Source organism: Gymnoscopelus braueri, assembly GCF_963280865.1.
Source record: "Gymnoscopelus braueri genome assembly, chromosome: 10".
Classification (NCBI taxonomy): domain Eukaryota; kingdom Metazoa; phylum Chordata; class Actinopteri; order Myctophiformes; family Myctophidae; genus Gymnoscopelus; species Gymnoscopelus braueri.
Genome location: NC_137611.1, coordinates 20457967 through 20485410, shown reverse-complemented (window position 1 = coordinate 20485410; position 27444 = coordinate 20457967). Strand labels below are relative to the sequence as shown.

At 42.4% G+C, this 27444-nt stretch overlaps 1 protein-coding gene across 1 annotated transcript in view; it reads left to right on the top strand.

Moving 5' to 3' along the window:
* LOC308093727 (vertebrate ancient opsin-like) overlaps positions 1 to 27444 on the top strand; it is a gene marked incomplete at its 5' end in the record, with an annotated part of 89426 nt that overhangs the window by 47014 nt on the left and 14968 nt on the right. Inside the window, one exon of the mRNA XM_080440056.1 lies at positions 26011 to 26244. Within this exon, the coding sequence (XP_080296182.1) occupies positions 26011 to 26244 (234 nt within the window). The remainder of the gene's footprint in view (positions 1 to 26010; positions 26245 to 27444) is intronic.

Genomic DNA, 27444 nt, shown 5'->3' with positions numbered 1-27444 from the left:
AGGCGCGACTCAGGCAGCCGGAGCGCTGAGGCGCAGCGAGACAGCCAGAAGTGCTGCGTGTGCGTCTCTCAGCTGATTGGCCGTTGAGTGTCTGCGATTGCATTTGTTGATCTGTCTGTCTGGGTGTGCCTTTTAATGTAGCTGACTGCTGCGGTGTGTGAGTGTGAGTGTGTGTGTGTGTGTGTGTGTGTGTGTGTGTGTGTGTGTGTGTGTGTGTGCGTGTGTGTGTGTGTGCGTGTGTGTGTATACTGTAGTATGTCACTGGGTCTTATCTTTTTTAACAATTTTCAACCTGCCGTCCCTTCAATTTCAATTTTCAATTTTCAACCTGCCGTTTTGGACATGCATGTCATTGCTGTTTAAATTGTTTGACGATTTTCAACATGGGGTGTGGGGACCCCCACGAGTCCTTGAGTGGGTGCCAGGGAGTCCCCAGCTAAAATGATTGATTTGTTAGGAACTGAATGGAGTTTACAGTAGGGCTGCACGATTCTTGCTCAAATGTGAATCACGATTTTCCTCCATAAGAATTGAGATCACGATTCTCACACGATTCTCACACAATTCTCTTGTAAATATAAAAATATTAAGCAAAAAAATAAAAAATAAAAAAAAATATTTAATTGAAAAAAAAATCGTCATTATTCAAAATCGAGATCGCATAGGTGTCTGAATCGAGATCACGATCTTTTTTCGATTAATCGTGCAGCACTAGTTTACAGTATAGTTTGGTGTGAGAGTTTGTGGACTAATGTATATCAGACTGGGGGGTCCTTGAAATTAAAACGGTCGAGAGTCACTGCACTGCAACATATGACTTCAGGGCTGACTCCAGTAATTAGTTTCTACTTAAGTCTTAACGTTGTACTGCGCACTAATCCGCCCCTCTGTCCACAGGCTCCACAATCAATTATAGGGAGCCGACATGTGCAACTACTCTCCTTTTTAGTGGAGCGACTCGTCTCTCTCTGGCTGCCTGTTGTTTCCCCCTCAAGTGTAACTGTGGATGCCGGAAAGGAGAAAGGCGACATCAGATCGGCATGGATGCACTGTAGCTTTCAGAAGGCGTTTATGTTTCCGGGGCTAGATATCGACGTTGCTTTGATAACACAGCTTCGGCTGTCAAAGATGCACTAAAGAGAGAAAAATTGCACAGAATAATTTTCATGCCAAGCGAGGTCGAAGCTACTTCCTAAGCTTTTGAAATCTAAACCTATTAGTATGGCAGCTCAATATGTCTCACTTTGTCTTTCTTTTTTTCCTCTATTCCACCACATTAAAATTCCTCAGAGGTTTTGCACAAGTAATGATTTCATTTTTTTTTGGTCAAGAAGAAGACTTGTCTTTTTCTGTAGTGATAAGAGATATGTTAATACAAAATAATTAGCTGAGTGGTTCTTGCGATGGCCTGACTGCTTTTTTTTTGTTGCAGTTTTCGGTTTTCAGACTTCAGACAGGAACAGTAGTGGCATAATGAAGCCACCATTTCCCCCTCATTAAAACTGTAGAGAGTACAAGTAAATGTTGGCAAATCTCGCCAGAGGACGTTGTTCATGGCGGTTTGGCCACGGTACAATCACAGCGCTTCCACCAACTACAACACTAACTTTTCCACTCGCTTTAGTCAGTCCTGAGAGTCACAAGAAACGTTCCTGGCTCTCTGCATGTCAAAGTCAGATGTAGTTAGATGTAGACTTACTGACTGACACGGAAATGGAAGAAAAAAGTTTGTAAAAGCAATTGGAGAAGATACTGAGTTCGAAAGTACTCTAACCGCACTCTGAAAATTGGTTCTTTGTTTTTTTCTTCTTTAAAAAAAAGGGGGGGGAATAGGGTGAGGTCTTGAAACAGTTCCAGCTCACCTCTTCCAGGAGTTTCAGGAGTGTTGACAGCTCTTTCTCTTTAAAAAAAAAATTCTCCACTTGCTATTCTATTGCTAGAAGCTGACTTGCATCAGTTGATAGTTCCCCTGTTTCCTGAGGGTGTCCTTACAGTGAAGAGAGTGGGATCGCGGGGCACTCATTTTTGCAGTGGTTTTGCTTTAGTTTTAAGTGCAGAGTGAGTGACCTTCAACCCTTTGAGTGGAGCAGCCACTGTTGCCTCTGGCAGAAACAAACATGGCTGCCACCACCCACACCCACTGTGGCAGTGTTTTTTTCCTCAGATTCCACACTGAGCCGAGTTGGAAGTTTGATCAAGTTCGTTACAAGTTCGATCAAGTTCGTTACAATAGCTGGACAAATGGAAATAAAGCAGAATAAAATCTCATGACTGAAAATGTAATGATGATATATAAGGGACCAGTCGAAATTTACATAAGGGGGGGTATGGAGGAAAATAGGGGAGGGTCATGCCTTTCTAATTTTGGTCCAAGGGAGGGTCAGCTAATTTTACTTTGAATCCAAGGGAGGGTCATGCAATTTTGAATTGATAAAATAGTCCGTTTTTTATATACCTTTTTAGTACAGCAGAACAGTGGTCAATGACCCCTCTCCATTTCAAAGGATACAAAGAATTCAAATCAAGTAACACCTTGTCTATTTAGAATCAATGACGGTCGTTAACAAGCCATCAACGCACAGCGAGTGTGAACGACCCAGTCAAATCTATTCAGCGTCTTAACGATGGTGGTTGAACAATTAAGCAAAACTTCAACAGGCGTTATTGGAGAGATGCATTATAAATAGGCTTACTATAACTGGATATTCATAATCATTTGAAGTAATTCTGTGCATGTGATTAATGTGTGGATCTATATGGACAGTTGTGTATAGATGCCTAGCTCCACAAGTAAAACCAGAAGCATCAGGCCATAATTGATAGCCTAATTTGTTTTATGTAGGCAACAGTGTAGTTGTAGTCACTGTAGTTGATAATTAAAAGGGCAGAGTGACAAAAGTTTTAAACTACTGGTTACCAAATATTCAACTTTCTTCAATCTGACCAGGATTCAATGGGTTTCCCGAGAACACTATCCATTCTGCTACCACTACTACAGATACACTGTGCATTTAGCAAGACTGACTACACTACAGCAATGTTCTAATCAATGTGGAAAGCAAAACATTGGACATATCAGTTTTAAATGTCATGTTGTATTTGATGGGGAGGGTTAGGGGTGTCAAGAATTTCACAATACGATACATGATGTTGGGCATGATATCGATATGATATATTATTAATGTTATTTTCTCATGTATCATCAACATTGGCCATCATCTTATAAATAACGTTATAAAGCAAGTTAGAAACAATTACAAAGTGCTTTGTACACACAAATAAATACATTTGTGCAAGCTTAATGGAGAAGTGAAGTTCTCACTAACTATAAACCCATTGTTTCAGAGGACAGATAGACACTAATATAACAAATATAATATAAGACTGCATAACTATAAATTCCACAAACCTCATATTTTTGTCATCTGGACTTTACAAACCAAGTGCAGCGTAGTTATTTCCAACAGCTAAAAAACATCTATAATACCAGATACAGTATAATACAATCTTAGATTAGATGTAGGCCTATTTGAGAGTGCAGATGCATGTCACATTAACGAGCGTCAACGAGCATCAGCTGACACACAACACCTCCCCTCTGCAGTGCTTTAAACTGAAAGTGACTGACTGGAGTCTGTTTCATTTCTCTCCAAAATACCTTGAATATGATGGAGGACATGATTAATAATTACTATGATTATGATAAGCTTTACATTTCATATCATACAGTAAAAACTCCTAACTTTCACCGGCAAAAAAAAAGAAAGTGTTTTTTTTGTATTAAAAAAACAATTAAAAAAATATTACGATACAGTATGACATCATGACAATACCTATCATCACATTTTAATACCACGATAGGCTATATCGTGACACAATATATCGTGACACTTCTAGGCGGGGAGGGTTACTCTTTTTTTTGTAATCACTTGGGGAGGGTCATTGATTTTTTTTTTTTGTCAAAGGGAGGGTCATGGCATTTTAGATCAGGGCACATACATTTCCTCCATGCCCCCCCTTATGTAAATTTCGACTGGTCCCTAAGGAATAGGGATTATCATTCTAAATGTTGTTGCTGTTCTACATACAGCTAACCAGATGAAGAAATCACAGATTGAGGCTTAATTTAACCTTTGCTTTTATGACATTTCTGAGACCATTCATGTTTATGGAAGATGCTTCAGAACACGTATCCTATGGCTAATTTGACCACTTCAAATACTCTTTCATCTTAAAATAACTAGTAACCGAAACATGACGCGAAACATGACGCGCTGCAACGTGTTGTGAGCTTGTAGATCTGCATTGCTCGGTGCGCGACATGCTTCTATAGAAGACATGCTTGGCTTCTATGGAATCCAAATGACTGAAATCAGCCGTGGCGACTGAGAACTTTAATCCATGAACATAACGTAGAGTATGTGAAACGCAGAGATGAAGATTTATCACAATACCTGACTCTGATTTGTGACACAATCGGGAACGCATCTGTGTCATTTTAGATTTGAGCTATAACCATTATTCTATACTTTGGCTATTAAAAACAAGGGAACCAGGGGACCAGGTACTGCCAGACCCCTAGTGGTTGAAATCTGAATGGCCGGAAATCTGAATGGTTTCTAAACTACGTCACGCTAAGCTTGGCCAATCAAAGAGAGGGACATGTAAGAAAACGTTTTCGTCCATATATGGACGAAAACTATAGCAAAAGGGGACCGACAAAGCCTCATGTAGGCCCGACCCCCTGGGTCTGGCAAATAGCAGATCTACAAGTTCATAGCGCCGCGCTACGAGCTTGTAGATCTGCTATTTTTTTTAATAATAATAATAATAATAATAATAATAATAATAATAATAATAAACTTTATTTGTATAGCACCTTTCATGACATGAAATGCAGCTCAAAGTGCTTTACAGAGCAAGAATACAATTACAGTTAGAACCAATTTAACAATAAAGCAAACAAAAATAAAATAAAATAAAATAAAAGCAGTAAAATGCAGTAAAATGCAGTGGCCCTCGCCACTACACAACTACAACACAAATGGATATAACTTAAATGTAGTGGCCACTGTCCTCTACAACACAGCTAAAGAAATATCCACACTTCACACAATTGCCAATATTACATGTGTACCTTGTGTACCTTAGTAATATATCTTCACACAATTGTCAATATTACACCTTAGTAATATATTTTCACCATGTTTACCACGTGTACCTTAGTACCTTAGTAATATATCTTCACACAATTGTCAATATTACACCTTAGTAATATATTTTCACCATGTTTACCACGTGTACCTTAGTACCTTAGTAATATATCTTCACACAATTGTCAATATTACATTGTGAAAATGTGTGCAAATCTTTGAATATATATATATTTTTAAGCGAACATTTGTAACTCAAATCTTTGCTTCTGGGGGTTTTTTTATGTACACATTTATACTTCTACATCAATCTACAAGCTATGGCTATTCAAAAATAGCCATAGCTTGTAGATCTGCTATTTTTGAAAAATCCCTGGCACAAAATATTTTTGAGATGGGGGGGGGGGCATGAAAAAGTTCTCAAACTTGAAGAAGTTTGAGAACCACTGCTGTATGGTATGCTCTCCCCAAAGCCTCCTCCTCCTTTGGGAAATGTAGTCCATCCTCTTCCTTCCTCTCTGGCAGCTGCTTCACCTCTTGGTTCCTCCCCCCTTGCTATGCCAGTCCTCTCCTCTCCTCTCCTCTCCTCTCCTCACTGTACCCTTGTGTGCACTCAACTAACTACCCTAAGCCCACTCTTTCTCTTTCTCTCTTCTACTCTCTACGTCGTAGAGGGAGAAGAACAGTATTCCTTCCCTAATCTGGAGAGGAGTGCAAGAGAAGGTTAACGTTAAAGGAGTAGTTCACCCACAAAATTACTCAATTACACACCCCATGAAGCATTGAATTCATGGTGATTGTTTTGTTTTTATTGCTTTCCTAAGCCAATAATTTGATAACCGGTGGCCTCTCCGGTAGGAGACATAAAGAGTCTCTTTTGAGTCAATAAAAAATTTGGAAGCGATAAAACCAAAAAAGCTCTCCATGAATTCAATGTTTCATGGGGTGTGTAATTGATAGAAAATAAGTCCTGTTTTGGGTGAACTATCCCTTTAAGTTTAAGTTATACTTCATTATGCCCTTGGGGAAGTTGGTCCTCTGCCTTTGACCCATCCTAACTACTTAGGAGGAGTGAAAAGCCACAGCCACAGCCCAGCACCCGAGGACCCACTCCAATTGTAATGCCAGTACCTTGGTCAAGGGCAATGGCAGGTATTAACTGTATGTACCTATTGCATACATGTATTCTGGTGTGGGAGGAAACCGGAGTTCCCGGAAACCCACGCAAACTCCACACAGAAAAGAGGCCTTCTTGCTGTGAACAGGGCTAACCGTGGCACAGGGGAGGAGATAGCGAGAGAGAAGGTGCGGTGGTGAAGACAATGAGAGCATTGTTTCTCCCTCCTGGTCTCTCTCTCTCTCTCTCTCCCCATCCCCACCGCCTCCCATCTTCTAGTCTAACCGGTGGCTGGCTATTGTCAGCTGGCTCTGAGGGGAGAGGGAGACAGCTGGGGAGGAGAGCAGCAGCGGTATCGACTGGTTCCAGTCTCCCAAGAGCAGGGGTGATTTTCAGCTAAATTGGCCGATTATGCGGATTAATTAAGAACATTAAGAGTGTTGTAATTTGCAACTTGGCATCTGTTGTCGGGCGGGGGTGGTGGTATAACTTTGTTTCGCTGGCGAGCCACCCTTTTTTACGAGTGAACCCGACGAGGCCGGTATATGTTGAGCTTTGATCGTTTAGTGTAATTGCTTCCTTTTATTTCCCCTCTTTATCGCTCAGACTCGGTGATGTGTCATAAACTATACACTACCTATACTTGGCAGACAGAGACAGAAAGAAAGATTGCTCTCTAGAACGAGGCAGAGAACGACAAACAAAAACTAGATGAAGGGAAAAGGGAAACATTTATAGTAGCTTATGTTGAGCAGTGGTGTAAAGTAACTGAGTGCATTTACTCAAGTACTGTACTTAAGTACAATAAAAAAAGAAATAAAGAAAAAGCTCAGACAAATAGTGGAAATAGCGGATCTACAAGCTCACAACACTTTGTGTACTTGATCTGCTCTTTTTTCCCTCTGTGGGCTTTTTTTTTGCTAATCTTCCCCCAGAATAGGGATGCTATGGGTTCAAATGGTAAAAAAATATATATTATGAATTCCTATCACACAAACATTTAGCCTGTAGTAACTTTGAGGACCCTCTGTTGAAAACCCATGAGCTAGTCGATATCTCACAGCAGAGCCATGTATGGTACTGTACCGGATACGTACGTATTATCTCTATTTTTATGGAAAAATTGTGTCATGAATTTGGGGGAAATTATGAAACACGCAATAATGCTTTCTCCTCCATGACTCCAAAGGTGTGATTTAATCTCTGGTGTATTTAATGGTGAGCAGAAAATTAGGTCAAGTGTTGGAATAATTGGAACTGCGCCAAATATCCCTATAGGGGAAAGCAACCAGCACAATGCAATTTTGTCAGTGATCACCAGTGGTGGAAAAAGTACTAAAAATGTTTTTACTTAAGTAAAAGTATCAATACTGCAATGCAGAAATACTCTGTTGTAAGTAAAAGTCTGGTAATCGAAATGTACTTAAACTACCAAAAGTAGAGTACTCATTATGCAGAATGTCCCGTTTCACAAGTTTTCAAATGTGTAAAATGTATAAAATCCTTTGAAAATTGCAGATCTACAAGCTCACAATGTGTCGCATCGCAACACATTGTGAGCTTGTAGATCGCTATTTTCAAATGTATATAGGGCTTAAGTGGTTAATGCATGTTCTGTAACAATATTCAAAATCTAAAAGTAACTAGTAAGTAAAGTTTTCAAATAATTGTAGTGGAGTGAAAGTACAATATTTGCCTCTGACAATCTCTGTCTCTGATGTAGTGGAGTACGTAAGTAAAATAACTGAAAATTGGAAATACTCCAGTAAAGTGAAAGAAAATACCTCAAAATTGCACTTAAGTGCAATACTTGAGTAAATGTACTTAGTTACTTTTACGCCACTGGTGATCACGTGAAGGAAGCTTTACGTGGCCCAATCGATCCAGTGCAGTCTGGGGCCTCAGCACGTTGTCAATATGTTGTGGCAGTCTCTTACCTCTCCCTATATACGTGCTGATCAATGTGGCGTGTGCTCGTAACACGCAGAGGCTGACTTATCTCACACGAACAGTACCTCCCTGCTCGCCTCGGATCGAATTTCAAATTGGGCCCTCTCTCCTCCCCTGCACACCGACCCTAATAGGCATTCGGATTAACATGTGCAATACAGTGGGGACCATCTCTGACCATGAAAGAAAGTAGTTTTTTAGCACAGGAAGGATCGAGAGAATTCAATCTGGAGTCCAATCTTGTAATCTCTGACCTGGACGACACCGTGCTGCAATACGATGATCAGGAGGATCACAGGCTTCAGTCCACTAACTATAGTATACAGTATGTCTTAATATCCGGTTTTGAAACATTTATATGAAGCTGTTGAGCTGTTGAACCGTGACATTGACAACAGCATCTCCAGTAGCAGAGACGTTATATTGTCAGATGATGGCCTTTAGTGCAGGTGTTGAGGTTCATGCAAAACACTCAGATGCCGCTGTGATATTCTAATTTGAAACTGTGAAGATAACCTCCAAAGATGTTATATTATCCAATTAGGAAAGTTGTTTGTTTCTCAATATACATATTAACCCATTTAAACCTGGAACACCTAGTATATGTTGCTATACCTTTCAAACATAGCTGTTGCTATACAGTATATATAGCAACATATATATTTTTTGATTTTTTTTTTTTAAATTAAAATCAGTTTTTCAGAAGGCGCTTTTAGAATCGGCCTCAGGTCTAAGGGTTAAAACAAAACTCAAAAAACACATTACATTCTTATTATTCTTTAGTACATGTAGTGGATATTATTTCATATTAGTCTTCCTGTGAATATTTATGATGATTTTCGCTCATCTCATCTAGGTAATAGTGGGCTGCCTTTGTATTATTATATATATTTTTTTAAACATGGCTCATGTCGTTATGTAAATGATATAATTTCCAGTATTTATCTGCATGTGAATACATATTAAGGTGCACTATAAGTCTAAGCTTGTATTCGTTGCTTTTATTAGACAGGAATCACTGAGATATAGGAGTGAGCCTAATGCACAGTATTGTAATGCTACAGCAGTTAACCTCACACAGGCTCCTCATAATCGCCATGCCTTCACAGTATATTATACATTATAGTGTCTCGTTTCAGAGGCACTGTCTCCACACAGAAACAGCAAATCCCAATGTCCTAGTTGTCGAAGCAGTCTACCCAGTCCTCATAAACTACGTTTTATGGCCAGCTCCCCACAGGGCAATGGAGATAAGTATGCAAGGATTCCTAGCTAGGTCAATATGACATGTTCCCACTGCGTGGCACTGGCTCAACTCCACTCTATACTCACCTTTTTTGGGGGGTTTTCCATTGGGCAAATGTAGTACCAAGTACCTAGTAACAGTGGTGTAAAATAACTAAGTACATTTACTCAAGCACTGTACTTAAGTACAATGTTGAGGTACTTCTACTTTACTGCAGCATTTCCAATTGTCTCTATTTGCTTTACTCCACTACATCTCAGAGGCAAATATTGTACTTTTACTTGACTACAATTATTTGAAAACTTTAGTTACTAGTTACTTAGCAGATATAAATTATTACATTGTAAAACATACATTAACCACTTTAGCCCTATTTTATACCTAGGCTATTTAAACATAGCCGATCTACAAGCTCACAACGTGTCGCATCGCGACGCGTTGTGAGCTTGTAGATCTTCTTTTTTTAAACATTTTAGTACTTTTCATTTTGGTACTTTCAGTACATTTTGATACAGATACTTTTGTACTTTTACTCAAGTACATTTTGAAATCCGGACATTTACTTGTAACAGAGTACTTCTACATTGCAGTATTGATGCTTTTACTTAAAGAGGTGGTGCCACGGTTTTGCACTTTTTCTGTTTTTCATGTGTCTATGAGGTTGATAGAACTTCATTAAGCCCCCTGGTGGTGTTTTTATGTTGTTTTATGTCTTCTCTGACTATTTTGAGTTTCTACCTGGAGGCTGAAACCTTGAGGGTCAAACGTGCCAATAGAGAAACAGCGCTTTAGTGACATAGTAAAAACATACCCTCCTCCTCATTATCATAACACAACCATAATACCTGATGATTATGTTTTAGGGGGGGGGATCACTGAAAATCACGGCACCCCGTCTTTAAGTAAAACATTTTAGTATTTTTTTCCACCACTGCCTAGTAACAAAAAGTAACAGGTATTACTTTTTGGTATCACCTCCGTCAAGTTTCCAAATGAGCTGATGCAATACCAAAAGGAGACGTGAAAGCACTGCAGACTACCTAAGGTCAGAGCGAACCATCAACTCTGTATACTGAATGGAAGCTCCCAACTATTGTTTAAAAACTTTTTAAGCTATCCATTATAAATGTGAAATTAATCCAATATATCGAGCTGGATGGTCTGTTTCTTCCCAGACAAAGCCACCATTGTTCTCTTGTGCCCTCTTGCACAGAGGGCTGGATGTCGCTATGAAAACCAACTACATTGATCCATCTGCAGAGGAAAACAAAGTACTTGGTACCAAAAGCGGCTAGAGTCGAGTAGAGTTGAGCAGCAAAAGCACCAAATCCCTAACAATCCTTTCTGATTGCTTTTTGTTTTCCAATTTGGCTTGTCTGCTGCATTGTGAGTGCAACCAATATGCCATTGGTTCACAAAGTGGGATCGCAAAGACTTCCTTGAAGGGTTCCAAATGGACCCTTATACAGGTCTGTAACTCTGAGAGTGTGCAGATGGAGCCAAAGCGTACCTTATGGGTCCAGTTGGTTCCATTATGTACACTCTCAGAGTTATGGGGGCCCTTCATATTAAAGAATTTGAGAACCAGTGCAATATGCATTACAAACATCATACCTCATCCTAGTCAAACTCCCCCTATTAGATTAGATGTCCTATTATCCACAAGGGAACACCGTTTTGCTCGGGTCAATGCATACATTCAAGACAATACATAAATATACACCACAATTAAAACACCCAGCAAAGTACTTCAATTATATAAAAGGTACGCCTACCTAATTCAAAATTTAAAAGGGTCTTTAAAAGAAAGCAATGTCCTCTCCACACTTGTGGAATGCCCATAATGTGTTTGTGTATGCTTTCGTGTGTGTGTGTGTGTGTGTGTGTGTGCATGTGTGTGTGTGTGTGTGTGTGTGTGTGTGTGTGTGTGTGTGTGTGTGTGTGTGTGTGTGTGTGCGTGCGTGCGTGCGTGCGTGCGTGCGTGCACGCGAACCACATACGTCACATAGCACAATTATACTGGTCTTATACGAGATATCCTGTGATAATGAATACAAGGACCGGCCCGGAAGGCACATAACAGTTGTCAGTGTGCTATAGCTGAAAACCCCAGACAGACGTTCTATTCCCAGACAGAAACAACCTGGCTGCCACACGCTGACTGTTAGCAGGTAATGGCAATACTGTGTCATCCAGAGGGACAGGGAGATCCTGATGCAATAGGAGAGCAAACACACATGCATGCTGACAGGCAGAATCTCACAGGAATGCACACACTGATATAGCTGGTCTCTCTCTCTCCCTCTCTCTCTCTCTCTCTCCCTCCCTCTCTCCCTCTCTCCCTCTCACACACACAGTTGTTCTTCTTTATCCATCAGTCGATGATGACCATGGCACGTCCCATTACACTGGGATTTTGTGAGTTCACAGATGGCTGAACAGCCCATGTCTTAGTCCAGGATTCTCCGTGGCACACTGGACAAGCCAGGGAGGCTGTAGAGCTCTGAGGTACACAGGCCACAAGTCCTTCCTTGGTAGATTTATGCCGCTGTCTCGTTAACACAGCACCTGCTTTCACAGGTGCACCATCCTATGAAACCATCCTCGACCGTTCTTCTCCAGGCAGCTCGGCCCTGAGCTACAGTAAGGGTTTCCAGCTTTTTAAAGTCACTTCCTAAGCACTTCAAGGAGGCTTTCAGGGTAACCTTGTACCACTTTTCCGGAAATAAAACTTGTTTTGGCGGTCTTCTGCAGGGCATTCTGGGCACATGGCCAGTTCATCTGAGCTGTGCCTTCACAAGCAGGAAGGGAATATTGGCCATGCTGAGGGCTTCCGTCCGATCACTTGATCCTCTGCAGTTTCCTCTGAGACTGAGACAGCTCAGGTGGACACGGTTCAACTCCCCGTCATGGTGCTGGTACATTGTCCAGGCTTCACACCTGAGTTGTACAGCCTGGTTGCCAGTTTTGTCTCCTGCTTGATGCCAGTCCTTTCCCATACCGAGTCAGGTAGATGTCCAGAGCCTGCAGCTGGCCGTGACAAGCCTCATGTTAATTTCATCATCAGACAGAATAGGCCTACTACTCAAGGTAAGTAAACTTGTTGTGTTCCAAGGGATCTAACGTTATAATTTAGTCACAAGCTCATGTTCACTTTTCATTGGTTCAATATTTATAAAACCCACAGACAGACTTAACCACTTTCACTTTCAAAAGTTTCAAAAATAGCAGATCCACAAGCTCACAACGCATGACGCCATTGTGAGCTTGTTGTAGTATGATGAAGTAGTAGGGCATTAATTTACAAAAAATATGGAGAAATGGAGGTTTCTGCCCGACAGCAACGATATAAAGATCAGCCCCTTGTTCTTGGCATTTCCCCTGCAGCTGCCGGCCAGTAAATAGCATGTTAATGGTTCTGTGGTCTTTTCTGAAACAACACTGACATTCAGGCAGCAGACCCACGTCTAGGTGGACAATTAAGACTGCTCAGAGGGATTCTCGCCAATATTTTGCCAGCAATTGATAGACATATGACCATAGGTTATTTTCCTCCCACATTTAGACATTATGCTAATTCCCCTTGAACAATGAACTGCAACTCAGTTCCTGTTGCTGCTAACCCCCACTTGTTGTTCTTGGAATGGAGTAGACAAGGAGTCGTCCAGCTGGTCCTTTTCACATGACAGTGAAGAGTTTCACTGGGAGGGCGTAATGCGTATGGAGGAAAATGCTACACAAGCCCCTGACAGATTCCCACCCGGGAACACTGTTAATTGTGTATGATGGAGTGCCCGCACCCAAGCCAGAGGCACCGTGTAGAAATCGAACCGCAGTCTCGACAGTGGCGGGCGAGTAATTTGCACCTGTGCTACACCCAGATGCTCTGTCTTTCCTGGTTTCCCCTTTGGAAGTTCGAACAGCAAGGGTTTACTTCAACTTGCCTTGAAGTAAGTTTTGTAATTGCCTCCTAATTTATGCTTGATGCATGGCTGGTTGAGGATTGCACTGAAGTGCTCAACTCACATGGCAAGTACTTTGTCATTCTCTGTGAGTATAGTCCGGTTGCTTAAGACCAGATTTTTGAAAAATGTGGACACGGCTGACAGAAGCGCCAATTTTTTTTTACATGTTCTCCATCACCATAAGTTTCATTTTGGAAGGGGAGCCACGTCATCAAGATGGCAGAAGGTGGCCATCTTGGATTTCATGGCCACCATGTAATATCTATAAGTGCCAATATCTCAGCTTCCAAGCCACTTAGAAAGTCAATCTTGGTGTCAAAATATATGTTTTTTGGGTCAAGGAATTCATTAAAGCTATTGAGAATATCAACAAGTGACTATATCTGCCAAGATGTGAACATTTGGTTCATTCTGGCAATATATCTACACAACTTTGTATGCCTCGGCTAGATTATGCACATCATATTGGTATGATTTGTATTTAGCTTGACATATCTGACTCTTTGTTATTTCCTATTTATTTTCAAAAGAAAGGAAGCAAGTGTTGAACCGCCTTCAATTGTTGCCTTCACTTGGTTTGCTCCAGCAGTCTGCATGTAACTACTGCAGAACTTTGACAGAGTTGCATACGTGGAAACTGTGATAAGAAAGGCTGCAGCAGAATAGTTATCTGAAGGGTTCTGGAGGTGCAGTGGAGCTCACCAAGAATCCCTCAGCAAGTGGATGATCGAAGGGCCCAAACAAGCACAACTCCTAATACAGTTTGAGCAGGAGTATAGCAAAAGGTTATAAACAACAACACCATGAAGAAGTAATGTTTACACAAAAGACATTCAAAGAGTAAGCACTAGTGTTGGTACACACCATCAGTTGGATGGGCAATCTGTTCCTAGATGATACCCACAAGCATGAAATGTGATTGACGAGTCAGTAGTTAACAAAGTCTGCACTGTGGAATCAGTGGGCAGAGATCTGTACAACAAGTACCTTAAGACAGTGATCAGGGACCGCAGACACTCCATTCATGAGCCCATCAAATAGAACTCACTCACTCTCTTCAGATGCCCAACACCCAAGACCAAGCAGACAGGGCAGATCTCAATGTTGAAGGATGATGTGGTGGCACTCTTCTCCGGATTATATATAGCCATGCAACACAGAGAGGGGGGCATGAGCACCTTCTTTAATCATGAAAACCATCCATGCCCTCCCTCTCTGTCTGACAGAGGGAAACTACGGCTGGGAAATAAGTCAAAAGCTCTTCACTTTATTCTCGGGGAAGATTGCATTAACTGCCTGGCCAGAGGGCAAGCTGGTCTCCATCACATCTGGCATCACAGTGGTCGGCACAGACACCAGCCACTCCATGCCGCCATGTAACCACGAAGAGGCCGACACCAGGATAGTGATTCACCTGCTTGATGCCCTGGAACATGGCTGTTCTACCTGCTTGATACACACTGTGGATACGGATGTTGTCGTTATCCTCATCGGCAAGTTCCATGCCCTGCTCACCAAGAATCCAGCTGCAGACATCTGGGTTGCTTTTGGCACTGGCAAGAACTACACCTATGTTCATATAAACACCATCTGCCATGCTCTGGGCAAAGACAAGTCCACAGCATTTCCCATCTTCCACTGTTACACAGGCTGTGACACAACATCAGCATTCTGCGGGAAAGGGAAGAAGTCAGCATGGGTGGCGTGGAAGTCCTACCCTGAGGTCACCCAAGCCTTCAACTACATGGCAGAAAATCCATACACTTCAATGACCATAGATGCCCAACACTTTCAGCTTCTTGAGCGTTTCACAGTCATCATGTATGATAAGACAAGTGATTTGGAATCTGTCAATGAAGCACGACGAGAGTTGTTCTGCCAGAAGAACAAAACGATGGAACACATTCCACCAACGCAAGATTCACTGTTGCAACACGTGAAGCGAGTTGCCTACCAGTCTGGGATCTGGGCCACGTCTGAACTGGCCCAGCAGCCGACACCCAGTCCAGAAGGATGGGGATGGACATTGGATGACAACAACCAGGTCTGGCTTCCTGTGTGGAGCATTCTACCGATGGCGTCAAAAGCCTGCAATGAACTGGTCAAGTGCGGTTGTAAACGTGGTTGTGGTGCAAGGTGCTCATGCAAGAAGGCACACTGGAATTGCACAGATCTTTGCAGTTGTCAATATGACAGATAATTTGAATGTCAATTCACTTCATGCTCCATTTTCTGTGTCTGACTGCTAACCGAGTTGAAAATTATGTAAATATGTTGCTAGAATGACCATATTTATTTGATCTTGGCACAAATAAACATCTAGTGGTATTCTCAATAGCTTTATTGCATTCCTTGACCCAGATAATGTATATTTTGACACCAAGATTGACCTAAGTGGCTTTGAAGCCGAGATATTGGCACTTATAGATATTACATGGTGGACATCTTTGAAATCCAAGATGGCCGCCTTCTGCCATCTTGATGACGTGGCTCCCCTTCCAAAATGAAACTTATGGTGATGGAGAGCATGTAGAAAAAATGTGGCGCTTTTGTCAGCTGTGTCCACATTTTTTTGTTAACAGCCCTGACTAGTAGTGTTGGGCCATCTATCTGCATTCAGGAAAGGTGAAGAGTGTTGTGGACCATAGACCTGCTCGACTGCATAATAGAAGCACAGAAAGCACGCACGCGCACGTGCACACGCACACGTCAAAAGTAAACGTATGTAGCTCATTCCTTTATATCAGCCTTATATGTGAGGACACACACAATGATACACTTACATTGCAAACAGATGCCCCTCATGTTATAAAAATGAATCCCCCACTGATGCAGTTTGTTGTTGGACACAGTTGGAACACTTTCATTCGACTTGTGATCTAACGTTTTTTTAAAGCTATTTTTAACATCACTGTCCAAGACTTCAGGTCGGCTGATGTTTGTAAATGTAATTGAGTATGACGGCCTGCCACGATTGTACCGCAGACAATGGTTCTGCTGTCAACAGGAGGATATTACATTGAGCCAGAGGAGGCTGTGAAGATGTATCTTCTCTTAACTAAAACAAATTTTTCCCACAGAAAGGAGGTGTCGACATTGCCGACATTTCCCCCTTTTTCTCCTTTGTACATGTAGTGTTTTGTATTTGTTGTTGAGATGTATTATTGTGATATTTCTATGCTAATGATGATTATGTAGGACCACAATGGAAACAAGTCCCCGGGACTCTTTCACGTTATCCTTTTAGCCTGAATGTCTGACTGTACCTTGTGGTGTTTACATTTCTGACTAAGAAAGTATTCAATCAATCATTCAAACCCACCCTCTTTTACTCAGTGTACAAACTGTCAGAGCATCATTACTGCAGTTCCGTCATCTTTTATATGTACTGTATATCACACTGCCATGATATCTCAAATTGAAACAAAGGGGGCAATGGTTTCCTTTGTTTGTTAGTGAGCCTCTTCAGCGCTGCACCATAATGTTATTTTTAACTACTTTCAACCTGGCGTCCCTATTTTGGGGCATGCCATTCTAAGCAACATCTACTGCAAAATAGGGCTTAAGTGGTTAATGCTGATGCAACATTGGAAATAACTAGGGTGCTGGTGGCGCAGGGCACTGTTGGCAGATTTTGCGAGAGAAATAAGCAACCAGGTCTATGAAAACAAGACCAAAAGAAGTGACTAGGCTACATGAGCACTTTAAACCTATATACATTGGCTATTTGAAAACAGCCGATCTATGAGCTCACAACGCGACGCGCTGTGAGCTTGTAGATTGGCTATTTTCCAGAACAATCTTGGGGGAAAAGAGAGACACGTTTTAACAACACAAATCTGGTACGGGGGTCCCTGTCACAAAATATTTTCAGATGGGGATACGCGGACAGTTAAACTACATTTTCATGTGTTCTCAAACACATGAAAATGTTTGAGAACCACTGGTTTAAACAACATTTAGGAAGCAAGCCCAAATAAGCGACTACACTTTAGAAACAAGCCCAAAAAAACGCAACCCGCAACTGTACCAATATTTACAAGCGACTTTACAGAAAAACAAGCCCAAAGTCGCAGCGGCAGTGGCTCAGGAGTAGAGTGGCCGGTAGAGCGGCCGTATGGGAAACGCAAGGTTCCCAGTTCGATCCCGGGCTCCCCCAGAGTTAGTGTTGAAGTGTCCTTGAGCAAGACACTGAACCTCTAATTGCTCCCGATGAGCAGGTTGGTGCCTTGCATAGTTTCCTCCGCCATCGCTGTATGAATGTGTGTGTGAATGGGTGAATGTAATGCACAATCTATGTAAAGCGCTTTGGATAAAGGTGCTGTATAAATGCACCATTTACAATTTACCATTATAAGCGCGACATGGCAACACTGGCGGAGGGGTACATTTCCTGCAGATCATCGCGAGGACTGAGGGTTTGAATCCTCCATGGTGCCTCTTGCTTAATTGGAGCGTAATTGGCCGCGTTTGTGAAAGCCAGGCGGGGAGGGAGGGTGGTCTTTGACGCTGCCCCAGCAACGCCTACAGCAGCCTAAAGCATGTTTACACACACAAGCATGCGGGGAATCTGGGAATTGGCACGACGACTAAATGGGGAGCAAAGGGGAAAAGTAATTGGCTACTCTAAATTAATTACAACAATATATCTTCTCTGCAGAGATTTGTGTTGGAGCACAGACGACACAGATCCGAGTCAGAAGGGTAAAGGTGTTGACGATAGCTACTTAGAATGAATGGATTTAGCTTAAGAGCAGTGGGTAGACACGCTCCGCTCTCCCACCCTTTGATTGCAATCATTCAACACTTATGTTCCGTTTCCTCCACTTGAATGTGAGGCCAGCCATCATGTATCCAATCGGCGCTCAGATTGAATCCATTAGCTGTCAATTTTCCCAGGGCTGATGGAGTCACAGGTTGTCGGGGGAAGCCGAGCTGTGAACTGCAGAGCGTAGATGATGGATGACCTGTAGGGTCACAAAGTAGTAATGAACTCTTCATGCTGTCAGCACAAAACTCTAAATGCCTGAGGCACATTGACGTATCTTGTATTTTCTTTTACAGGTTACGTATAAATTCCCCGTATTATTTAATGTGTGACTGATGTCAGTGATGTAACTAAGGGCATTTACTCAAGTACTGTACTTAAGTACAATTTTGAGATACTTATACTTTACTTTGCTATTTCCATTTTTAGTTACTACTTCTACTCCCCAACATCTCAGAGGCAAATGTTTTACTTTTTACCCTGCTACAATTATTTGACAGCTTTAGTCACTTTGCACTTTGCAGGTTCAGATTATTAATACAAAACATACAGATGTGGCATTCCAAAGTTTCAGAGACCCTGCTACTTCAGTAGAACATCAGTGAATTATCCGAGCATTGTTGTCATGGACAAAGGGGAGGGGATTTGCCAAGTTTGAAATGGTGCCAGGTGCGAATTGGCCTCTTTTCACACTAGGCAAATCAGGCACGATAAAGGGGAGAAAAAAAGGCTTTACATGAAAAAGGTCAGGGAAAGTGAAGATAAGTGTGAAGAGGTCAGATGTCATGACTGTACATTACCCACATTAGAAAATAGCTGGTCACAACAGAGCTAGCTTTTTACTTTCTTCTTCACCACTGACTGATGTAATAACACCATCTGAAGACAACTCAACCAATATTGTGAAATGTCCTTATTTTATATAATTTACTCACTTGGAACTCTCACCTCTGTTTCTGAGGAAACTTTACTAGTCACTAGACATCTATAATTCCCACTAAAAAGAGCCCAATATTCAAACATAACGATGTTCTATTTTTGCTCAGTAGTGTGACTTTGTGACTACACCCATAGGGTGTAGGTGTCATTCTGCCCATTGGCTGCATCATTTGACAAGAACATCCCCATCAGATTATGACAGACCAAATTAGACTCAATTAAAAAATATATATGCAAATCACAAGGATGTCCAAATCCAGGACATCTAAGTAGGTCAGTTGCACCAATGATTTAAAACAGAAGTGCCAACAGTTAAGGAAATACATTATAGATAGCATAAGCTGTGGCGTAGCGCAAAATCGCGGGGCCCCAACGCAAGGACGGCGGGGGCTTTCGCATACGGTGCGGTATACCCAGCATACCGCACCGTGTGCTGGATACGGTGCGGTAAATGCCCCCCCCCCCCCCCGTGCGTCGCTTGCTACCCCTCCGCTACGCCACTGAGCATAAGGGAATAACAAAGGGAAAATTTTCAGTAAGTCAGCTTGAGTCCCAAAAGATAAAGTTGTGTTTTTGTTTTGTTTTTCAGAAAAAGTTAGATGTTTGATTTTGAAAAGCTTTTGAATATATACATTTTTAGTGGTTAAGTCACTTTTGACAGTCCTCCGACATCTAGCAGGGAAAAAGATTGACTTGAAGGTTAAATGACTGAGAATCAGACCGAGCTCTCGTCCAGTAGCATCGCTTGATGAGTCAATCAATCAAAAATCGGGTCAACGCTACCATGCAGTGGCATGGAGCGCTGAATTCATGTAAAAATAAAATGCAGTGGTGGAAAGTAACCACAGTAAGTGCATGTACTCAATAACTGTACTTAAGTAAATAAATAAATGGTACTTTTACTTTACTTGAGAATGTCGATACTTTATACTTCTACCCCCCCCCCCCCCGACATCTCAGAGGCAAATATTGTACTTTTTACTCCACTACAAGTATTTGAAGTCTTTAGTTACAAGTTATTTTGCAGATTTAAATGATTATTACAAAAGATACATAAACCCCTTAAGCCCCATCTTCTACTTCTTAGGCTATTCGAATATAGCCGATAACGCATTGTGAGCTTGTAGATGTGCAGTATATTTTGATGCCAATACTTTTGTACTTTTACTCAGGTACTGAGTACTTACTTAAGTCAGGTACTTACTTACTTAAGTCAAATTTGAACACAGGACTTTAACTTGTAACAGAGTACTTTTATATTGTGGTATTACTACTTTTACTCGCGTAACAAGTATGAGTACTACTCCCACCAGTGTAAAATTTTTTGAAACACCCCACGTTGCATATATAGTGTCAGTGACGAAATGGCCTCAAAATGTGGGGAAACATGTCAGTCCACTGCCGTGTTACCCTGCTGTGAACTGAATAATACATGCTAGCCTTTGGGAAGAGAAGGAGAAAATCATATGAGATTTCCTAGACCCTCAGAACTCACATGGACACATACTGTATCTACAGAAAGCATGCCATGTTGGAATATGCCAGTGCTCACACTGAGCACGTCTCTGTGACTGAGGGAGTGAAGGGGGGGGGGGGGGGGGGGGGGGAGATAGAGAGAGAGAGAGAGAGAGAGATGATTGACAGCTGACCTTGGGAAGTTTTCCCTCTCTTAATGTTTTAGTTATGTTATTATTCCTCTGGCTGTGTGTGTGTGTGTGTGTGTGTGTGTGTGTGTGTGTGTGTGTGTGTGTGTGTGTGTGTGTGTGTGTGTGTGTGTGTGTGTGTGTGTGTGTGTGCCAGGCTTTACAGTGTGCGCGTGGGCATACAGTATATACTGTATATATATATATGGATACGGTCACACTGCACAGTATCTGAGTAAAGGCGCTGCTGCAGTATGTACAGTATATATAAATATGATTTTGGAAAATATTTTTGTGTGTCTGTCACCGTGTGGAGAGAGAGGAGTGACAGCTCAAGTCATGTGACCTACAAGGAGACAGAGCTGCAGCGAAATCCGAGCTGCTTGCTTCTGGTATCAACCTGTATCTATCTATGTGTGTGGGTAGCATGCTGTGTGTGCGTGTGCGTGTGCGTGTGTGTGTGTGTGTATGTCTAAAACCAGAACTAAACGTGGGGAAGCAGCATTTATTGTCTCCGCCAGGCCGAAAGGCATGGCGAGAGAGTATGTTTTCGCCCCTGTCCGTCCGTCCGTCCGTCCGTCCGTCCGTCCGTGTGTCCTGTCTGTGTGTTAGCAGCTAATCTCTGGCACCGTTGGCCCGGTCGCACACACACTCCCTGGATGCCAATTCAGAACCTCTGCCCCAATTTTTCACATGGGCCTGTTATAGCGCCACCAGGAGGCCGATTTGTGCAAAACCCTTTTTTTTTTACATTACTCCTACAGATTTTATCCAAACGTCATGCAAATCGGTACACAGTATCTCTATAGTCATGTGATCAACACAAATCTGTCCGATTTCCCATATTCCATCCTCATTGCCTATGGTTGGCTTCCAAAGTTTGCAGGATTGGTCCGTTTTGAACAAAAAGCCTCAAACTATGCACGCAGCTTGCGATTTCCGTGAATTTTCACACGCACATTCCCACTAGGCCGAGGAAGAAATGCCACCCTTTTCACATTGGCCTGTTATAGCGCCACCAGCAGGTCTAATTTAGCAAAACACATTTTCGGAACAAAATGCCTCAAATCATGAATGCAGTGTCTGATTGCCGTGAAAGACCTAAGAATAAATGGCACCCTTTTCACATTGGCCTATTATAGCGCCACCAGGAGGCCACAATAACGTACCTGACCTGGCGGAGACCTGTGCTCCGAGGAGCACTTTTTCTAGTTTTTTATGCACCACTATCTGGAACAAAGTCCCAGAAAACTGCAGGTCTGCTGCCACTAGCTCTTATTTCCTTTAAAACTAAACGAAAGACCTTTAACTTTTTAAAACGACAACTCACTCTTTGAAATGTTTCAGTCTGGTTTTAGAGCACACCATAGTACAGAGACTGCACTTCTGAAAGCTGTACTGTGTTGATGCTGCTCGACCTTTCGGCTGCTTTCGACACGATTGACCACAATATTCTACTGGACAGACTAGAAAACTGGGTGGGTGTGACTGGGTCTGCACTGGACTGGTTTAGGTCCTACCTGAGCGACAGAACCTTCACGGTCTCAGTTGGCGATGCATCCTCTAACCATGCAGATGTCACTTGTGGCGTCCCCCAAGGGTCAATCCTTGGTCCGTTATTATTTTGTATTTATCTTCTTCCTTTAGGCCAAGTTATTCGCAATTTTAACGTCTCCTTCCATTTTTATGCTGACGACACACACATTTATTTTTCCTTAGACCCATCAGACCCTGCCACAGTTTCTCCGGTTTCTCTTGTCTCCCCTTTGATTGCCTGTCTTTCTGCCATAACATCCTGGATGTCAAACAACTTTCTTATGCTAAACAATGACAAAACTGAAATTATTGTGTTTGGACCAAAAACCTGTAGAGACAGGGTAACGCAGTTATTACACACACAGGGGTTACAGTGCACCCATGAAGCAAGGAACCTGGGAGTCCTATTTGACTCGGACCTAAACTTCACAAAGCATTTATTAACATTGCAAAAACAGCCATCTTCCAAATTAGGAATATTTCAAAAATCAGATCATTTATCTCATTCAGCGATGCACAAACCCTTATTCATGCCTTTGTCACTAACCACTTGGACTACTGTAATTCACTTTTCTCTGGACTCCCCAAAAAGTCAATCAATCGCCTTCAACTAATTCAGAACACAGCAGCTAGAGTTCTTACTAGAACCAGGAGATATGACCACATCACTCCTGTTCTTGCTTCACTGCACTGGCTACCAGTGGCGTTCAGAATTGATTTGAAAATGTCATTGTTTGTTTTTAAAGCACTGAACGGACTTGCTCCTATTTATATTTTTGACCTCCTGTCTCCCCACAAACCCACCCGCAATCTTAGATCAGCACACAAACTTTTACTTGACCCTCCCCCCCAGACAAACATTGTGACGGAAGGTGACAGGGCATTCGCTGCTAGGGCTCCATTTCTGTGGAACCAACTCCCCCTGCAAATTAGACAGGCCACTTCGGTGTCCACTTTTAAAAACCTTTTAAAAACTCATTACTTTAGAATTTGGCCTTTAGCTAGAAGGAATAGTCAGCTGTTTCTCTGCTTTCACCCTTATTTTTGGGTCTTATTATTTTTGTATGGTTCCTTTGTTTTTAAAATGTCCATCATTGAATTGCCTTTATATTCCCTGTGTATGTATTGTATTTGTATTGTTAAGCACTTTGTAAACCTGTTTTTGAAAAGTTACTTTTATTTTTCTTTCTCTTCTGCACTGTAACTGTATCTGTTTTTTTTTTTAACTTCCTTTGTTTTATGCATCCCAACGTCATCGTATATTTGTGTTTCCTTTGCTTGATTTTCTGTGTAAAGCACATTGAATTGCTTTGTTGTTGCCCTCGGCGATTTGGGTCTGGCACCGCTCCGTTGTGAATCCATTTCCTGCTCCCGAAGTCTGGGGTGACCAATCAGGGCCCAGTATTCAAATATGGGAGACTGTAATTGGTAGTTGGTTGTAGGGCTAACCAATTGTGTCCATAGAGCCATTGTTTTGATCCCGCCCCCTTGGGGAAAAAAACGTCCTCATAGAAGCACCAGACTCATATCCACGCAGTGATATAGTCTGGCTACGCGAGGCTAGCCTTGCCTTGCCTTGCCTTACAGCACACAGGCAGTGGGGGGGCTTAATGGAAGGGCTTTAGGTGCTGCAGCAACTTCAGGGGGGCACCATCCTCCAGGCAGTGAAAAAGTACAGTTCTTTTTTTCTTGTTGGTCGACGTCATGTGTGTGTGTGTGTGTGTGTGTGTGTGTGTGTGTGTGTGTGTGTGTGTGTGTGTGTGTGTGTGTGTGTGTGTGTGTGTGTGTGTGTGTGCGTGCTGCAGACTCTACTATCGTGGAATGACCGGTGAAATATTGAAACAGTGGCTGCTGAGGAACCGGTATAACAGTGAAACGTGCTGACAAAACGGCTTGTAGCACCGCCTGGTGCAGTACCGGGGCCCCATGTGCATTTATTTAAGTGTGACTGAGTGCTGCGTACTATATGTGCCCTGGTTTAACGATACATTTTCACTCCATCGTATGAACATCGGTGCGCATCACCGTCACGCGACAGAATACAAATCAGGCTTTAAGGGAAGAGACATTTTGTCAGCCCCCCCCCCCCCCCCCCACCCCCACCCTGCTGAGACACTCACTGACGCAGCCTGCTAATGCTGTTTACTGTCAAAACATCCAGAAGTCAGTAATCTTGCCTCTACACCACTAAGTAAACAGAGCATAATGCCGTCCACATGTGAGTAGGTGTGAGCCTGCCGGGTGTGCACTCTCTCTCACCTCTCCGTGGCTGATGGTTATGACGACGGGTGATTCTGCTCTGTTTACTTCCTTTCATTTCCAGCGTCATTTTAATGTCAGGACTTCTCTTTTGCGTCAGGGTGATGAGTTTTCGCTCTCCTTTATTCGTCTCGTCTCTTGCCCACCGCCCGTCTGTCTGCCTTTCAGTCACTCTGTCATATTCTCTTCAATCTCCGTATGACCTCCCCTCCTTTTCTTTCATCTCCTCTTTTCATTTCGCTGGCCTCTTCTCCTTGTCTAGCCATGAGGAGTCATTCTATTACGCTTTCAAATCACACAGACACACGCGCACGCGCACATACCCGCGCACGCACTTCTCTAATGGAGTTTTTAGATGGTGCAAATCAGCATTATGCCACTGCACCGCAAAACCCTGAGAGTTAATTTAACTTACGGGTCCATTAATCTCAGAGTTAGATTATGATTCATGATTTTGCAGCTTGTTAATACGTCGGAGAGCAAGCCGGACAGAGTCATAAAACATGTATAGAGGATGCAACAGCAATGGGTCTCCAATTACTATTAAAGCTAGCGTTCCACAGAGTGACACACGTCCACACGTCGACGGTTCCACTGATGTCAGCAGCTGGAGAGAACATGTACGGCAGTGGTTCCCAATACCCCCCCCCCCCTTCTTACATCTGACAGAAACTGACCCCCCACATGTGTGCGTACACTACACGTGCACGCACGCACACTATGCGTTCTTGTACAACAAATAGCGAAAATAGCCTACATCTACAAGCTCATATGATTGATCATTGATTCTTTTTGACAATATAATGACATGCCCAAAATAGGGATGCCAAGTTGAAAGTGGATGAAAGCCAGTTGTGATTTTGTGCAACATGTTTAAAAATGTGGACAACCTCCAAACAGACAAGGCCTCACGCCTAGATGTGATCTTTGACATTGGTATTAATTGGTATTACAAAAGGACTTAAACGGATAGTTCACCCAAAAAAAGTTTCTATCGATCAGTCACCCCAAGGAGACTTGATTTAAAGGATTTCTTTTGTGTTTTTGTCGCATTCCTAAGCCAATAATTTGATGACCAGCGGACCGGTAGACAGCGGTTCCGGTAGGAGACACAAAGGAGACTCTTTGTGTCTCCTATACGGAACCGCTGCCGGTCATGAAATTATTGGCTTAAGAATGCGACAAAACACAAACAAAAAATATCCATGAATTCAAGTCTCCATGGGGTGACTAATCGATAGTCAATTGATTTTGGGGGTGAACTATCCCTTTAAAAGTCCTTTAATTGTCACTTTACTGTCATCTGGGGACCACCCAAAAATCATGTAGGGACCCGAACCCACAGGTTGAGAATCACTGATGTAAGTTAGAAGAAGCCCAGTCAAATCAACACATAATCATTACCTCTCTCTCTCTCTCTGCACTTCTCTCCAGGTGAGTGGGATCAACCGGGCCATAAGCCGAAAGCGAGAGCAGCGAGTCCTCTGCATGGTGGTGGTGATGGTGGCGTGCTACCTGATGTGCTGGATGCCCTACGGCATCATGGCCCTGCTGGCCACCTTCGGGCCCCCGGGCCTCATCACCCCCGAGGCCAGCATCGTGCCCTCCATCCTGGCCAAGACCAGCACCGTGATCAACCCCATCATCTACATCTTCATGAACAAACAGGTGAGCGCGCTGTTTAACCCATTAAGACCTGAGGCCAATTCTGCAAAATGTCAGTTTTCTGAAAAACCCTCTGTTGCTTTATCAGTGCTGCTCAAACTTTTGAATGTCGAGGACCCCCAAAATTATTTAAATCTGGCTGCGGACTTCCATCTCGATATTTTCGTCCAGGGGCCCCCAGAAGCAAAGATGTGAGTTAAAAATGTTCGCTTTAAAAAAATAATTGCAGATCTACAAGCTCATAGCGTGGCAGTGACGCGCTATGAGCTTGTATATCTGCTTTTATTGAATAGCCAAAGTATAAAATATGGTTAAAGTGGTAAAATATTTATGGGTTAATCGACACTCAGGAGTTTGCAGTGTGCTGTTGTCTGTCCTAGTTGGATTTAGGTCGTGAGTTATATCTAAAAAGCGACTAGAAGGAACATTATACAGTATATGTCCAACATGACATTGAAGGAGGAGGTGGTTTGCATGACTAAACACTGCTTTTTCTCACAGGCCTGTAGGATAAACAATTAGGAAGGAAAATGCTACCTGCACGATGCACTTTCACTATGAGACATCTATTGACTCAACGCGAGCCTGTCAGTAATGGTTGTATAACTTATGTTTTCTCTAAAATCAAGGCATTCTATCCAAAAACCTGAACATTTCAACACTTCTGCAGTTTATCACTGATTTTTACTTGGTTCTGCGCCGGGTGTCGCGCCCCGGAAATAGCAGATGTACACAAGCACACAATGCGACGTGTGCAACTATGTGGAACTCAGGCTTGAAAGTAAATTTGACTGTACCCGTGTGGGGCTAACTTTGAAGGAAACATTAATCTCGCTGTATAACTCAATCAAACTGGCATAGACTGCCGCCAGACGTTGTTTTTTGAGTTATTTGATCAATTTCCCTCTTTTCCTCTAGGCGTGTGGGTCATTTGTATTTAATACCAGTCAGAAGATACGGTATGTAAATAGAAAAGTCCCTGAAGATAAAAACTATTGTGCTGAATATCGACATTGCACCCCCTATGACCTCTTTAATTCAGCTCAACTCCTGACACTTCAGCGTAGAGCTTTAATATGCAGCATTTGTTCTAAGTTGGATTCATTCCTGAGCTAAAGTCGAAAGCTCTGCAGTGGTTATTATCACATTCAACGGAGTAGAAAGGAATTGCAGTGTAAGATAATGCCAGAATTAGCTTTTGTT